The sequence below is a fragment of the Mobula birostris genome, chromosome 10, assembly GCF_030028105.1.
Source record: "Mobula birostris isolate sMobBir1 chromosome 10, sMobBir1.hap1, whole genome shotgun sequence".
NCBI classification, from domain to species: Eukaryota; Metazoa; Chordata; class Chondrichthyes; order Myliobatiformes; family Myliobatidae; genus Mobula; species Mobula birostris.
Window position 1 is genome coordinate 121,795,494 of NC_092379.1, and position 18,039 is coordinate 121,813,532.

General features: G+C 42.4%; 1 protein-coding gene across 4 annotated transcripts in view; it reads left to right on the forward strand.

Annotated features, from left to right (window-relative positions):
* Positions 1 to 7,992, forward strand: part of acsl4a (acyl-CoA synthetase long chain family member 4a) — a 91,297-nt gene extending 83,305 nt beyond the window's left edge. For all 4 annotated transcript variants that reach the window (XM_072270890.1, XM_072270892.1, XM_072270889.1 and 1 more), the window contains exons 15-16: positions 2,346 to 2,503; positions 3,795 to 7,992. In XM_072270890.1, coding sequence (XP_072126991.1) covers positions 2,346 to 2,503; positions 3,795 to 3,952 — 316 coding nt within the window. In that variant the 3' untranslated portion in view covers positions 3,953 to 7,992. The remainder of the gene's footprint in view (positions 1 to 2,345; positions 2,504 to 3,794) is intronic.
* Positions 7,993 to 18,039: the final 10,047 nt, after the last annotated feature.

An 18,039-nucleotide genomic window follows, 5' to 3' on the forward strand; every position in this document is an offset into this window, starting at 1 on the left:
ACTGTAGGAGAAAGGGAAGGAGGAAGGGGACCAAGGGGGAGATGATAAACAGAAGAGGTAAGAGGCCAGAGTGAGAATAGAAGAGGAGAGGGAATTTTTTTTACTGGAAGCACAAATCGATACTCCTGCCTTCGGGTTGGAGGCGACCCAGATGGAATACAAGGTGTTGCTCCTCCACCCTGACGATGGCCTTAGCGTGGCACAGAGGTGGTCTTGGAGCAGCATTGCAAATATTACTGGGAGGTGGTGGTGCAATGAAGGAAAGATAATGGCAGATTTTAAATGGAAAGGAGGTATGGATTGCTTATGGTTCTGGATATGGAGAGAGAAATAAGTTATCAACATTGCTTAAGCTGTGGGAGTTGACATGTACTTGGATTCCAAAGGAAAGCTGTTTATTTAATGGAATAGACATTTGGAGAAAGTGATCAAGGAGGAAGCGAAACTGTTTCGTAGGATAATCATCAAACAATTGAACATCAAGACAGCAGACAATTTCAGCAAAGCGAATTAGTGCCTGGCTCAAAGAAGTCACAGGGAGAAAAAGCATGCAAACTGACTGAGTCCATACTGACCAGCAACCACAAAACTACACTAATCCTTCGTCTAACATCGTTTTTCTCAACATTCCCATCAACCCTTTTCCCCCCCCCCAACCACCCAACGTTCTACCACTCACCCAAGGAACAATTTAAAGTGGTCAGTTAATTTGCCAACCTGCACAAGGAGGAGGCTAGAGCACCCGGAGGAATATCACACAGTCACAGGGAAAGCTTGCAAACTCCACACAGACAGCACCAGACACCAGACTCAAAACCAGTTCTTCAGTGCTGTGAGGCACAGTAGACCTGGATTCCAAGTTGGACAACTATGTGCGGCCTGTAAGTGCTGGACACGATGGACATTTAAGGAGGGAATTCCAGGATTTGATACCAAGGTAGTTCAAGGCACAGTTGTTGAGAATTTCTATATTTGTGCTGGAGTCTAGAAATCTATGGCACATTAATTGGAAAATACCAGTGGTTTTCAGCAACTTCCAGCCTTATCGTCCCCATAAACCACAGGAGTGTAATGTACTGCCTACATCTTGTGAAAATTTTAAAACTGGATGCTGGAAATCTGAAATAAAATCAGAAAATATCTCGAGTGAGAGGGTATTTGTGAAAAGAGAAGCAGATTGAACCCTTGTGCTAAAAAAACATGAAAATGTTGTTTGACCTATAGAGTCATAGAATAGAAAAGTACAGCATAGAAAATGCCCTTCAGCGCGTCTAGTCATGCCAAACCATTTAAAATGCCTTTACCCATTGACCTGCACCGAGACCGTAGCCCTCCATACTGTACCCCTACCATCCGTGTACCTATCCAAATTTCTCTTAAGCGTTGATATTGCACTCACATGCACCACTTGCACTGGCAGCTTGTTCCACACTTGCGCGACCCTCTGAAATATGGATACAGAGCTAATGTCTTTTGGTTTGATTTCATTAACAAAGATGCTTTAACTCTTTACACGTAATGTCGATTTTACAGTTTTTGTAAAGATCTTAAAAGATTGTGGGTAGTAACGACATGCTACAGAGTTTGTGTTGGAGTGGCTTGCCTGATTGCTGGTTATGTATGGGGGTCTAAGTAAGGTGCAGAAGACCATCTGGTCATTTCCACCCTCTCTACATCAATGACGATGCAGGTAGTTAGAATGGCTGGTGACACGTTCGAGTTGTTTTGAGCTACCACCACCTATATCATCAAACAGGAGGTAGTTTTTACACCTGGGTGCCTATTTTTTGTAATGTTAACGGAAGCCTGCAAGTGGTGATTCAAAGCAGATGAATTCCTGTTACTGGTTACTGGAAGAAATGTTTAACGATCTCAGGGTGCAGGATGTCATGTTCTTACTAGTTGGTGGAAATGTTGGGAAGTTGCTAAACCTCTCAGTGACTACATGAGGATGTAGAAGAGTACAGCTCTGGAACAGGACCTTAGGCCCACTATAGATGTATCTACCACTATGCCAGTCTGAGCTAATTCTATCTGCCTGAACATGGTCCTCGTCTCTCTCTATTCCAGGGTTTCCAGCCTTTATGTGATGGAGCCTTGTCATTAACCAAAAGGTCTGTGGATCCCAGGTTGGGAGCCCCTGCTCTAGTCCCTGCCTGTTTGTGTCCAAGTGCTGTTAACTATTGCAATCCTATCTACTTCCAACACCTCCCCCTTGCACTGTTTCAGCCACCCACCACTCTTGGAGAGCATAAAGCGGGGGAAAGTGTTAAGTGTGCAGAGTAGGGATTCTGGTTTCTAACCTTATCGGTGAACTTCAAACCACATTCGTTCTTCCTTTACAGTGAGCAGTCCTATGTGATCAGTTTTGTGGTGCCCAATCAGAAGAAGCTGACTGCTCTCGCTGAGCAGAAGCAAATTCAGGGAACCTGGGAGGAAATTTGCAACGACAGCAAGATGGAGGCGGAGGTGCTACGGGAGATTAAAGAGGCATCAGCGTCCAGTGAGTACCGAGGTCGCTGGGCTCACATTCAGTGTAGAAGCTCCAGTGCTGACTATTGTTGTCCAGTGCTTTTTAATTAGAATATTCAGTCTATGTATTGTATTAAGCAACTCCAAACATGCAGAAATATTTGTTCCACTTGTTTGGTCATCAGCTGTAGCGCTTAAGATATAACAGGCAACACCAACATGACCTTCTAGCTTTAGTTTAGTGCCATTGTCTGCAAAGTAATTAAGATAGTGAAGGGGTTGCTCCTCAAGTTCTGGTTGTACTTTAACCCCCATGTTCCTGATCTACAGTCACCCAATGCGGAGTGGTTTGGGTCACTTGAGGGAGCTTCTGTTCAGTTTGCTCCTGGGCCTGGCCAAGTTGGCTATCCATGGGTCCAAGTGATGGGCAATTGGGTGCTCTGCCCCAGTCAATTGCCAGCTCCTCTTCCAGGGTTACATCCTTGCCTTGGTGCCCCTGGAGAAGGAACATATGGTCTCTATGGGCACAATAGGATGTTTTCAGGAACAGTGGGGCCCCTTAAGAGCTCGAGAGTGCTGAAGATATTAGGTCAGTTTTTAATTTGAAACTGACTATTTTATAGTGTTGTTGTTGAAAAAATTGTTAAAAACCAATAGTTGGGATATCAACTGGATCAAGATTAAGGTGTCCACTTTGTGGCCTTTTGGAGCATCGGGATTGCAGGTTAGAGCCATGCCAAAAAAATAGCAAGCAAGGATCAATTTTATTTGCTACTTACACTCGAATGTATTAGGAATTTCTTGTGGTGTGTTGGCGCGACATGCAAAAAAAACTTCAGCAATTATAAAGAATTATGTTTTTTAAAAAAAAGCTAGAAGTTAAAGTTTGGATGTAGAATAAAATATGCAAAAATACATAAATACCAGCAAGTATTTACAGTGCAAACAGTGCAGTGGTCTAAAGTGCCTTGTTGTGCAGTGCAGTGACTGATCTAATCGATGGGGGGGAGGGACACTAACTAGATTGGTTGGTTAGATTAACTTCCTGAAGGAAGAAACGTTTAAGATGGTGTGAGGTTTTTGTTTTATTTGCCCTATAGCAAGAAAGGGAGGACATGAACACAGTTGCTGATGTTCCCAGTTGTTCATAAGTTATTTCAAGGCGGTTAAGAGAAATGTGATCCGTTGTCCGACTGCCCTTGCTTCAAGTACAAGCTTGCCATTGCTAGTTACAGGGAGGAAATTAGGAAACCCCAAGGGTAGGTGCCCAGTGGAAAGAACACACAAGTTGATGTTGCTGATTTTGTGCACTCTGGCGACAGGTAAACTGCAGAAGTTTGAAGTCCCCATCAAGGTGCGTTTGAGCCCAGAGCCATGGACACCAGAAACGGGGCTGGTAACAGATGCCTTCAAGCTCAAGCGGAAGGAACTGAAGAACCACTACCTCAATGACATTGAGAGGATGTACGGAGGGAAATAGACCCTTCAAACCCCTGGATGATATTTTCCTGGTGCCTGCGACATAGTGTACCTATAAATTAAAAGTCCGTGAATGAGTGACTCACTTTAAACATGAATTAATGAACCAAAAGAAGAATGTTCTACTTCATGGTTATTCTCCAATGTACTCAGTCTTACCTGAGAAGAATCAAATTTATATGTAAGATTGTACCATCTACCTGCCTTCTGCTAGTGACCATTGTCCTTTTGCATGTTGGCTTTTTGAACTTTTTTACCCCACTTTTGTCATTAAATAAGGACCACTGGTTATATTGGTATGTACAAGGGGTAGAGGCAAGGATTGAGTTTATCATTGGTGTAAGCAATCATTCTTTGTTAAAACAAGACCTCTTAAAAGAAAAAAAAGGATACTTCCACTCACCTTGATCTTCAAATCCCCTAGTCAGGTAATGTCACCGCAGTTTTTTTTTGATGCGACGTTTGCACTATAACTATTTTGTATTTGTATTAAACGTTACAGGAAAAAAATCCCAAAAACATTGTTGTTGCTATTCATAGCAGTCTACTTTGTTTAATGCCTTGATCAGAGGCAGATTTCACTTTTATATAAAAAAAACCGGGGACCCAGATATATTTATTGGCAAATAGTGTCTTTATGATTATTCTGGTTAAGTAGTTTATAATCCTGCAATCACCGACCTCCCACTTCATCTGTCAGATTGTTCTTCAACTGCTGTGATATCTTCCTGTCCTTTTGCATCAGAAGAATCCTTCTGGCCTTCAGAAAGCATGGTATGACCGTTCTGGGACATAGTATGTTGAATACACAAGTGACATTCCAACGAACATGGTGCTGAGCAATCCCTGAGTTCAGTGCATTGCCTAAAGTCCAAACTTTGTTCAGGAAATGTTACTTGAACCACAATTGTTTGTTTTATAAATGTACTTTGCACCAATTCACCACAAAATGAATTGCTGCAAAGCCTGTTTTATTTAAAAAAAAAACAAATTTTTATAAATGTTTTGTACCAATTCACTTAGTGATGAATTATTAGAAAATATTAGTTGGGAGCTGGTGGACAGAGAAAACTGCATATACACTAGTTTTGTGTGTGTGTGTCTGTCCGTGTCCTTTTGCACATAACCTGCTTCCGCCTCACATAGCCTACTCTCCCAACCTCAGTTCCCACTCAAAGATGCTACAAGCAGTACACAGGTCAGCAGATGACATGCTTGGAGCATTATCCAAGAGCGAGCCCACTACTTAAGGAGAAGAGAGGAAAGCCCCCCCCCCCCCCCGGTAGTTAACCCATTTCATTATATGGCTCAATTATCTCTAATAATATGAAAGTGACACTTGTGAAAATGAATCTTCACTGTTGTATCTGACTGGCTTCTTAGCGACTTGATTTGGCAGCTGGAACTTCCCCAAAGCCCTACTGTGCTGTGAACCTTGCCCCATTTGTTCCCGTCCATGTGGGACCTAGTATTGAGGATTCCTAGTCCTCTCTTGGTCCAAGTAAATGTGAACTAATCACATGTCATTCGCAGGAGCACTGCATTGGTTCAGTAGCCAAAGATACTCTGTGTTTGTTAATTCTGGGGAATGACAATTGAGCACAACTGCCAGTGATTTTCCTGTGATAGATTTGTAAAGAAGGTTATGGAAAAGAGGAAAAGCCTGAATGCAAAATGGGTTTTATCAGTTCCATAAGACATGTGTTTTACAAACATTCTCTCTGCTTTCTGACTTTGCACGGCATTTCTGAAAGACTACTGCCAGTACATGATTTTGTGGTTGAGACTCTTGTATATAATTCTCTGTTTGTGTTAAAGCTAGTTCATTAGCAGCAGGTTTTCATTGAGGCTATTCCAGAGACAATTCATGTCAAAAATGTATTTGGCTTCCATTTAATGGGCCACATTGGTGAGTTGCATTTATAAGCTTTTTAGCCACTAATTCCAATTGAGTCCACCATAAACTTTGTCCATTGAATATCAGTTTGTTCATCAGTGAATGTAACACTTAACAGCCCCCCCCCCCCCACTTTTAAGAATATTATAGTGAGTAGTAGATGTAAAACATTTAATGAAATATAAATGTTAATAATCGCACATTGGAATAAAACCGGTCAGGGACTAGCATAATCAACAGGACTTTAATTTTTTTTAATATATTTCCAGGTTAAAAAATAAAGTATTTGAGGGTGTATCTTTCTGAAAGACAATTCTTTAGAACTGCATTCTAAACATCCTTTATATACAGTCTACTTCAAAAGTATTTGTGGTGAATCATTTACTGTAAACTGCTGTACATGTGAATAGTGCTTTATTTAATGTCTGTAAATGGGAGGATGAGGTAGACAGTTCATTGTGATGTTGTAGTGAACGTTTTGAGGTTTCTGGTTTTAAACTGCTCCTTGTGTTTCGTTTTCAAATTGGCTGTTACATTACATGAGAATCTTTGGGTTGAGAAGCAAAATAAGTCGTCGGTTTTTGAATGTTGTTCAATGATCCCTGCTGCAAGTGCTGTTCCAGGCAAGGGCAGCTGCGGTCTCAGCTGTGACAGTTTCCCCAGTGGTTATATTGATGGTTGATCCTGAGGGTGTGTTGCCAGAACAATAACACCATACCTCGGCCTTCATCACCACCTCTGGCAAAGAGTCAAGAAGCCAAAGATGATATCAGGTTGAGTGATGTCCTCAAATAGGCTGTGATCTATGAAGCTATTTGATAGTATTGAAACATCAATTCACTGGAAAGTCACCATATTCTGTTCCTATGAGTTATGGTTGGTCTTAATGTTTCCAGAGAGGAAAGAAAAATCTTCTCCTGGTTGGCTTTTAGACCATAAAATACCATTTTCCAGTGGATAATTCCCAAATATTTGATGGGATGAAATGCTACTGTTACATTATCTGTTTCTAAAAACAAAAAAAACCCACAGCAGATTGTTGGTACAGATGATGCAGGCGGTGATTTCAAATTAACAGGAGACTGCCGACTCCATTTCTAGACTGTACTTGAAGTTATCTTTGCATTGCATCAGCACTTTCATCACTGATATTTAATGGAGCTATTCCATTCTTCAGCTTCTTTCAGACTGCATTTTTTTTGGGAGACCTATTTAGAAAGAATGTCCTTTATTTATATAGCATCCCTTTTCTATAACTATTATGGAACTCACTCGATCTCCAACTTATTGCCCCTGTTCCCATGTTTTTCCAAGTCCACCAGGATTGGGAGGGATTGTGAGGAAGAGATTTGTGCTGCTTGGAAGAAACTCCTGCAGAAAACAACTGATTGAATTGAAATAAGACAATGGGGTTTGACGGTTTTGGGCCACAGCCTCTTGGAAAAATAACAAGTTGCAGAGGGGCTTCTGGTGTTTGCAGTGAAATCTAATCAACGGGAACAGCAAGCGCTATGGTCAAGCAGCTGGTACTGCCCACTTGCAGCCACAACCCAGGTTCAGACCTGACCTTGTGCGCTGCCTATGTGGAGTTGGCAAGTTCCCTGTGCACCACTGCATCCCAGAGATGCTCTGATTCGTAGGTTAATTGGCTCTGGCAAACACTCCCAGTGTAGATTGGTGGTAGAATTGGAGGGGAATGGATGGTTTCTAAAAGAAAACTTGTTACAGGGAAGTAAATTCATGGGTTAAACTCTGAGTTGAATGCCCTCCTATGTCATAAGAAATGTTAAAATGGATTTGATGATTCAGAGGTAACCTTTACTCCATTTGTAATATATTTAAGGCCAAAATCTTGCCTGTGGAAATGTTTCATCACTGTTTGTTTGAGCAATTTTACCAGTGAAGTAGTCATGCTTTAGCATGCTATAAAACTCACTCTATTGCTATCTTACTGCGTGCTGAAGTTTTGTAAAATATCATATGAATCTCTATTTATTATGATCAAACATTTTGATTGCTGATGTCCATTTCTCTTTTGTATTACACCCAAATGCTACCAGTTGTTGAAATGTTTCTGTCCAATTTAAGGTTGAACCTTCTCCACCCCATGGATCTGTGTAAATAAAACCAGTTTCTTGGCACAATTGCTGGGAGTTACTGTTTTCATTTTATACCAAGTTTATGCTTGAAACACTCATTATAGAATGAGTTGCCATTCTTGCTGCAGAATAGGCCTGTATTAAAGGTATCTCTCTCCAAGACAGAACGAGGTTGTATTTTTCTTTAAATTAAGCAAGTCCTTTGGATGAATGATCACTGCCAGGAGGTTGGTGTTCTGCAGTGATCTGTTCTGGGATTCCCTGCTGTTTTTTTTTGTAAATGACTTGGATAAGGAAGTGGAAGGGTGGGTTAGTAAGTTTGCAGATGACACAATGGTTGGTGGTGGTGTGGGTAGTATAGAAGGTTGTTGGGTACAATGGGACATACCCTGTTGATAGGATACAGAGCTGGGTGGAGAAGTAGCAGATGGAGTTCAACCCAGGAAAAATGTGAAGTGACAGACTTTGGAAGGTCAAACTTGAAGGTAGAATACAAATTTAATGGTAAGATTCTTAATATGTGGAGGAAAAGAGGGATCTCCGTTAGCATGAGAGGCTTGGGGGCACCGGAGTTTGGTTCCTATATCCTCTGTAAGGAGTCTGTACGTGCTCCCTGTGAATGCTTGGGTTTCCTCTGGGTGTTCTAGTTTCCTCCCACTGCTCAAAGGCATATTACTTAGTAGGTTAATTGCTCATTGTAAATTTTTCCATTGTTAGGTTGGGGTTAAATCAGTGAGTTGCTGAAAGCGTGAGGGGTCTGTTCTGCACTGCATCTCAAAATAAATAAAGTCCATTGATCCCTCAAAGTTGCAATGCAAGCTGTTAAGTGCGGTTAATAAGGTGTATGGAGTACTGACCTTCATCAATTGGGGATTGAGTTTAAGAGCCCTGAGGTAATGTAGTTCAGTTCTGGTCGCCTCATTATAGGAAGGGTGGGAATCTCTAAGAGAGGGTGCAGAGAAGATTTACTAGGATGCTGCCTAGATTATAGACTAGAGCATGCCTTGTCAAGAAGGTTGAGTTAGCTAGGGCTTTTCAACTGGGTGAGGAGGATGACAGATGACTTGATAGAGGTGTACAAGATAAGAGGAATAGACTGTATGGACAGGCAGAGACTTTTCCCCAGGGTGGAAATTGCTTATAATAGGGGAATACTTCTAAGGTGATTGAAAGAAAGTCTGAGGGGTGGTCAGAGGTAATTTCTTTTTCACACAGAGATAGGTGTATGAAATGTGTTGCCAGAACTAGTGGTAGAGGCAGATACATGAGGAATATTTAAGAGCCTCTGGGATTGGCACAAAAATGGGGAGAAATGTGGGACAGAAGGGTTAGATTGGCTAATGTAGGTTAAAAGGTTGGCACAATAACATGAGCCTAAAGGTCTGTACACTGAGCTGGCAAGAGGTTAAATAACCCACAGGTATTGCATCTGGTTGTAAGAATGTGTGAATTTGAGATTGGAATGGAATTTTGATTTCAGTTCCTGGGATACTGATAGTCCAGATATAAAAGTATGTATTGTCCATTCTTAATTGGCATATACTGCTAACCACACGATGACTTGCAATTCTGGGCAAAAAAAGGTTAAACCACACTATCTCAACAGTACCAAGACCCACCCCAAAGGACGCAGATTAAAAAGAATCTACAGTGCAGCCTCATCATTGTGGCAGAGGTATTTTATATAAATGGAGAGGGGGAGGGAAACACCTTAAATTTAGTGCAGTTAATAAGAAACCCCAACATGTTTTCTTGTTTTAGTAAGGCTTCCTTTTTTTTTTAAGCTAACAATCAAATGGAAATTAATGGATAATTTCACACCTTTGGATAACTCCATGCCTTGCATGGAGTTGTAGTGCGCGTGACTTCGGAAAAGGAGGAAATTGATTTAAAAGGAACAGTGCTACATTTTAAAAACGCAAACAACAGGAATTCTGCAGATGCTGGAAATTCAAGCAACACACATCAAAGTTGCTGGTGAATGCAGCAGGCCAGGCAGCATCTCTAGGAAGAGGTACAGTCGACGTTTCGGGCCGAGACCCTTCGTCAGGACTAACTGAAGGAATAGTTAGTAAGAGATTTGAAAGTGAGAGGGGAGGGGGAGAGGGAGATCCAAAATGATAGGAGAAGACAGGAGGGGGAGGGATGGAGCCAAGAGCTGGACAGGTGATTGGCAAAAGGGATACGAGAGGATCATGGGACAGGAGGTCCGGGAAGAAAGACGGGGGGGGGGGGGAACCCAGAGGATGGGCAAGGGGTATAGTCAGAGGGACAGAGGGAGAAAAAGGAGAGTGAGAGAAAGAATGTGTATAAAAATAAATAACAGATGGGGTACGAGGGGGAGGTGGGGCATTAGCGGAAGTTAGAGAAGTCAATATTCATGCCATCAGGTTGGAGGCTACCCAGACGGAATATAAGGTGTTGTTCCTCCAACCTGAGTGTGGCTTCATCTTTACAGTAGAGGAGGCCGTGGATAGACATGTCAGAACGGGAATGGGAAGTGGAATTAAAATGTGTGGCCACTGGGAAATCCTGCTTTCTCTGGCAGACAGAGCATAGGTGTTTTAAAGAAAGGGGCTTCCCTTCCTCCACTATCAACTCTGCTCTCAATGCATCTCCCCCATTTCACGTACGTCTGCTCTCACTCCATTCTCCCGTCACCCCACTAGGAATAGGGTTTCCCTGGTCCTCACCTACCACCCTACCAGCCTCCGGGTCCAACATATTATTCTCCGTAACTTCCGCCACCTCCAATGGGATCCCACCACTAAGCACATCTTTCCCTCCCCCACCCCCCGCTTTCTGCAGGGATCGCTCCCTACGCGACTCCCTTGTCCGTTCGTCCCCCCCATCCCTCCCCACTGATCTTCCTCCTGGCACTTATCCTTGTAAGCGGAACAAGTGCTACACATCCCCTTACACTTCCTCCCTCACCACCATTCAGGGCCCCAAACAGTCCCTCCAGGTGAGGCGACACTTCACCTGTGAGTCGGCTGGGGTGATATACTGCGTCCGGTGCTCCCGATGTGGCCTTCTATATATTGGTGAGACCCGATGCAGACTGGGAGACCGCTTTGCTGAACACCTACGCTCTGTCCGCCAGAGAAAGCAGGATCTCCCAGTGGCCACACATTTTAATTCCACTTCCCATTCCCATTCTGACATGTCTATCCACGGCCTCCTCTACTGTAAAGATGAAGCCACACTCAGGTTGGAGGAACAACACCTTATATTCCGTCTGGGTAGTCTCCAACCTGATGGCATGAACATCGACTTCTCTAACTTCCGTTAATGCCCCACCCCCCCCTCGTACCCCATCTGTTATTTATTTTTATACACACATTCTTTCTCTCACTCTCCTTTTTCTCCCTCTGTCCCTCTGACTATACCCCTTGCCCATCCTCTGGGTTCCCCCCCCCTTGTCTTTCTCCCCGGATCTCCTGTCCCATGATCCTCTCGTATCCCTTTCGCCAATCACCTGTCCAGCTCTTGGCTCCATCCCTCCCCCTCCTGTCTTCTCCTATCATTTTGGATCTCCTCCTCCCCCTCCAACTTTCAAATCTCTTACTAACTCTTCCTTCAGTTAGTCCTGATGAAGGGTCTCGGTCCGAAACGTCGACTGTACCTCTTCCTAGAGATGCTGCCTGGCCTGCTGCGTTCACCAGCAACTTTGATGTGAGTGCTACATTTTACTGGGCTTGTGTATTGCTAAAACATCTGATGTTGGTTGCAAGATGTTGATACAGATTTTTAAGTAAGTCCTCCTGGTCTACATGTTTGGTGCTTTGTTTTTGCATTGGTCAATATAATTTGATGATTTTCTCATTACGTTGAAAAACCTTGCCCTCATCTGTTTAACTCGGATTCATTTGTATATCGAAGCATGTTTGCATTAACAACCGACACAACCTTGGGAAGTGCTGGGGCAGCCTTCAAATGAAGCCACTCTTTCTGGTGCCAACATAGCATGTCCACAATTTTCTGCAGAACAACACGAGGAACCACAATAGCAAGAAACCAACAATGGTAAAAGAAGCCCCTTTCTTTCTCCCTTCCCCCCCCACCCCCCCACACACACACATACACACACAGTTGAAGAACTCATATTTATCTGCACACAGACAGATGCATGCAGCCCTGCTTACAGTCTACTGCAGCCTCAATGCCTTTCCTAATTTAGCAATACAGCATTTGAACAAGTGTAAGATTTACAAGTACAAAATAATTGATCTATAATTTTAAGAAAAAGCCTGTTGCATTTCTGATTTTGTGAGCACTTGCATGTAAGCCTGGCTCTTTCAAATTATATCTACATTCTACTACTTTGTGTGAGTTATTCATGGAAGATCTTTTTATTTTGAATCTTTAATTGCTGCTAAGTTATTGTTGTAGACTCTGCATCTGCTGCTGTCTTCATATGCCTTGCAGTTACGAACAAGTTTTGGTCATTGTTAATCTAGTACTGATTTTTTGGTGAATGATTCTCATGTGTGATATGATCAGACTGTGCATCTACACTATTTAATAATTGGGTCATAATGTATACATTATGGAAATGTATAGAATGAATTATGTATAGAATGGAAAGATACTCCCAGGGAAGCCTGAGAAAGGGGGTGGTGCAGAAGGCTACCGGCCCAGTGCAATGGACACACGACAACGAGTACAGTATACAGTGTGTCTGTGGTAAAATTTGTAAGAACCGGAGAGGCTTGAAAATCCACTGGTCAAGGATGAAGTGTAAAGAGCAACAGAGAGCACCACAATGCGCAGATTGAGACAGAGGAGGAGCAGGGTCAGGAAGCACCCCACAGAACCCACAGCCTCCGCGTGGTGCAAGCTGTGTATCCCAACATCACATCTCAGACCGTGCGGATCAGATGGCCCAAAGCCTGCCAGACAAAGATTTGATGAGGATGTAGATCTGGAGTTGGAAACAGTGGCCAAAGGTGGTGTGGAGAGGAGGCTGCAGATAATGACAACAGTGATCATAACTGTGGCAGTAGGACTGGAAGCTGAAAGCAGACCTGGGAAAACAGCTGCAGTTAATTGCGGCCCGACATTGTGTTGTGGTCCGACTCATCGAAGCACGTTCTTATGCTTGAGCTTACCGTGCCATGGGAAGAATGCATGGAGGAGGCCTACGAATGGAGAAGAGCCAAGTATGAAGATCTGAAGAACAACTGTCAAAGAAGAGGCTGGAGAGCAAAGTGTTGGCCCGTGGAGGCCGGGTGTTGTGGCTTTGCAGGCCAGTCGCTCTGCAAAGTATACACTGCACTTGGAACCACAGGGGAGAGAAGGAGAGCCATTTCTACCACCACAGATGCAGCAGAGAAAGCATCAAGATGGCTCTGGATAAAAAGGGCAGATCCGTGGGCTGCTGCTGGGGCACAGGCCGGGGTCTGATCAACCTTGGTCGGGTCGCCTGGGCGAGGGTGTATGATGTTGAAAGACCCAAAACGCCTGACGACCCCAGGTAACATCACTGATGATGTGCCCGAGCTTAGCATCATGCAGATGTTTCTGTAAGAAATATAGAATTGTCTTATAACTGAGGGAATAAATGAAGTCCTGCATGTTTATGTATAAAAATGTTGCTCTTAGTTTTTAAGTGTTAAATAAAATAGGTGTGGCATTTCATCAGAAATAGTTGTAAAAATGCATTTGGGTTACAATAACCTATTGCTTTTGTGCTAATGATTGACTGTGCTATTGTTTAAATCGATAAATGTGACTATTATTCTCATCTCATTGGTAGTCCAAATAGTCAATAATTAACATAAATATTGACTGAATGTACGGCGAGATAGTTCTAGTGACCTGATCTTTGTAATCTTGATGTTCAACTTTCAAAGTAAATTTATTATCGAAATACATATATGTCACCATACACTACCCTGAGATTCATTTTCTTGCAGGCATTCATGGTAGAACAAAGAAATACAATAAAATCACTGAAAAACTATGCACAAAGACTGACATGCAGCCAATGTGCAAAATTATACAAATAAACAAACAAGTTATACTAAGACATGAGTTGTAGAGCCCTAGAAAGTGAGTCCATAGGTTGTATTCAGTGATCAGCACAGTGTTGAGGTGAGTGAGGTTATTTGCGTTAGTTCAGGAATCTGATGGTTGAAGGGCAATAACTGTTCTTGAAACTGGTGGTGTGGGACCCGAGGCTCCTGTACCTCATTCTCGATGGCAGGAGCAAGAAGACAGCATAGCCTGGATGCTGAGGGGTCCTTAATGACGGATGCGGCTTTCTTGTGGCAGCGCTTCTTGTAGATGTGCTCAATGATGGGGAGGGCTTTTCCTGTGATACACGGGGCTGTATCCATCACTTTTTCAAGGATTTTCCATTCTTGGTCACTGTTGTTTCCATATCAGGCTGCGATGCAACCAGTCAGGATAATCTCAACTGTGCCTCTATACAAGTTTTAGATTACCTGCGGAATCTGTGTAAACTTCTAAGTAGTGGCACTGTTCTGCCTTCTTTGAAATGGCCCTTGCATGCTCGTCCCAGGACAGATCCTCTGAAATGATAACGCCCAGGAATATAAAGTTATTACATTTACACTATGAACTATACAGACCAAGTTCCACCAAACCTGACCCCTCATTGGTTTCCATCCAAGTGGAATAGAACAGAATTAGTTTGAATCTTGTCTGTTGAACAAGTCCATGCCAAAGCTGAGCTGCTATCTGATGGCTTCAATTCCCCACCGCTCTAGTTGTGTATTTAATAGGTTGGGGGTAATTATATTTGGCTATCTTGGAACCTACTCTCAAACAAAAGGTTTAGCTGCCAAAAATCAGTAGCAATGAGTTTTTATTGCTTGCACAATCAAGAAAGATCTTACAACCAACTGTGTTTTAATGTTTTAATTACACTTTGTTAAATACCTTGAATAAAGTGTGTGCACCTCCAAACCACGTGGCAGTAAAGTAATCTACCAGAGTCAATATAATCATCATCTTTGTATTGATTTTCTTCTGATAAGACAATATTGGGATACACTACTACAACAGTGGCTGCCTTCGAACATTACCCAAGCTGATCTGTCAGAAATTCCCAGAGCCTTATTTAATTGTACAGAATTTGAAGAGAATTGTAACAAACTGACTGAATGGAAATATTCTCAGAAAGTGTACCAATAGATGTAAACATCACAAATTTTAGTATTTTAACACAAATAAAGATTGAGGCATACACTCAATAGAGATGCAGGGAGTCCCAGCCTTTTTTATGCCATTGTCTCCCTACCATTAACTGAGGGGTCTGTGAACCCCAGGCTGGGAACCCCCAATTTAGTGCCAAGCATTTGCTGTTGAACATGCTTTGGTATGCAATTTGCAATCCTATTCAGTAAAGTGGCATTTTCATGAAATTTTACTGTGAGAGTAATTAAAAGTTAGAATGGAGTTTATTATCGTATACACAATTACAAGGGCAATAAAAAAAATTTACTGCAGCACCATCATAGGCATACAGTGTCATATCAGCATTCACAAGAAAAACAAACAAATTACGCATTTTTTGCATGGAACGAAAACAATTAGAACAGAAAAGAAGATCATTTTTAGTGCAAAGTAACCAGAATGGGCATGGTGTTGCTAAATTATAGTGGCAATTCAGGTTCTGCAAATTGGCATAAGATGAAATTGATTAAAGGGAATTAGTTGTATTTGAACCTGGTGTGCAGGTTCATAAATACCTGAAGTCCTTGTCCCAGTAATATTTTCTCAAGTTCTCATAATTTCAAAAGTTGGCATTGTCACCTCCACCATCAACATCTTGAGTACCTCTAAGGACAAAAAACTGTAGTAAATTAGCCACATTAACACCAATGTCCTTCCACTATCTTTTATTTCAAGAGTCTCATAGAGTACTCTCTGGGTGCCTGGAAGAGTTTAACACTGGCACTTCTGGGTGGCCGGAAAAGTTTAACATTGGCACTTCTGGGTGGCTGGAAAAGTTTAACATTGGCACCTGCAGAAAGCTCAAAGGTTTCCAGCCTCCTAGTTCAATGAGGCAGCTAAAGATAAATCTCCTCAAGGGCAGGCCAAATGAAGGATTTTAACACAAAACGTCAAGTGCATTTCCTATTGCGGACACTGCCTAGCCCACTAAGTCCATTCAGCACTTTGCAGATGTTGGAATCTGCAACTAAAAGTCTTTTGTGTCTCTGTAAGCAATCCAAATTGCCTATAGAATCTCTGCCAGCTCTTATAATAATCCCATCAACCAATTTATTTGCTTGCTGCCTATTCTCACATGCATTCCTATTAACACCATTTCCACCCCCCGCCCCCCCCCCACCTGATCCCACCAGTTCTCCCAACACAATCAACATTTGTTCTGGATGTGGGGAGAAACTTGAGATCCTCGTAATACAAAGAAGCAGTTCCTTTGGCCCAAAATGTCCATGCTGACCAACAAACACAGGAGAATGAAGGGTGACTTTATCGAAGTGTTTAAAATCATGGGAGGTGTAGATAAGATGGATGATTGTAGTCCATTCCCCATGATAGGGAGAGAGGGGAAAGATTTAAACGGGACCTGAGTGACATTTTTTCATCACACAGGATACTGAGTACATAGAACGAGCTGCCAAAGAAAGTAGCTGAGGCAGGTACGTTAGTATCATTTAAGAAGCACTTGAATAGATATATGCAGGGACAGGGCATAGAGAGACATGGGCTGAATGCAGGGAAATGTAATTAGCTCGGCGGGCACTGTGGTCGGCATGGATTCGTTGGGTCGAAGTTGTTCCTCTGTGACCCTGTGACTTTATTACTGCCCAGTATACCGCTGGAGCTTAGGGCAGTAATGAAGGCTCTCCATCTTAGTCCGTCCTTGGCCCCTCAGATGTAGAAGGATTCTTCATTGCTGTTTCCGTAACAATTTTGTTTTACCAGTCAGGGTTGTTAGCCCTCAGCTGAAACCCTGAACCTGGAGGACCGGTGGACAGCTCTTTGTATGGCCTTTACCCTTTAACCTGTTTGGCATAGGTGACCCTACCAAGAGCCAAAGCATAAAGCCCTGACTTCAGCCAGTGTAGCTCTCCAGGTCATTGAGGCACGCAAGCCTCCAAACCACGACAAGGTTGTGGGCCTCGTAGAGGTGTGACTTTATTGCCTCCTTATAATTTTGTCCACCTTAGCAGGTCCCTCTTCAGCCTCGCCTGGTTGGATGATCAAACGACCTAATGTCATTTCTCTAGTTTCAAGAATAAGGTAAGAGCAGAAAATGCTGGATATAGTCATCAGCTCAGAGAGAGAAATGCTACTAGCAGATGAAATGTCGTGGACCTGAAATGCTAATCCTGTTTCTCTCTCCACAGACATATTTTGAGCATCTACAGATATTTCTCATTTCAAAAGTTCCTACAGTAGATCTTGTTTTCTCATCTTGACAAACATCTTTTCAAAGGATTGTCATTTAACCACATGCTAAGTGTAATTCAGGAACAGAAATAGACTTTGGTTTATGAATAGCTCCTATCATTCTGTGTGGAAGTGCTATTTTAAATGTGTGACACAACTAAGGAAGTAGAGCTAATTATACCTTTCCTCAAACATGTTGACAGCCGTGATTCTCACCTAAAACACAACTTGTGCTTTCTCCTAAACCTCTCAAATCCAATTTGTGATGGAAGAAGAGCACAGTGTCACCACAGTTAGTACACTGTCTATTGGCTCCGCCAATACAGTTCCCTTGTGATCTCTGGTGCTGTTTACACATTCTCCCTGTGACCATGTATGTTTCTTCCAGATGTGAGGATCCCCGAAGGTGGCAGTCCAAGTCAAAGTCAATATTTTATCAAAGTATGTACTGTATATGTTACCACACGCTACCTTGAGATAAATTTTTACTTGCAGGCATTTACAGGAAAACAAATACGACAGAATTTATGAAAACCAATACCTAAGCAAGACTGAGAAGTAACCAATGTGCAAAAGAAGGCAAGTTTTGCATATATCATGATTTTTAAAAACATATAGATATGCATATACAGTACTGTGCAAAAGTTTAAACCATCCTAGATTTTTTATATGGTTTTAGATGGTATGGCCTTCTCAGAGCCC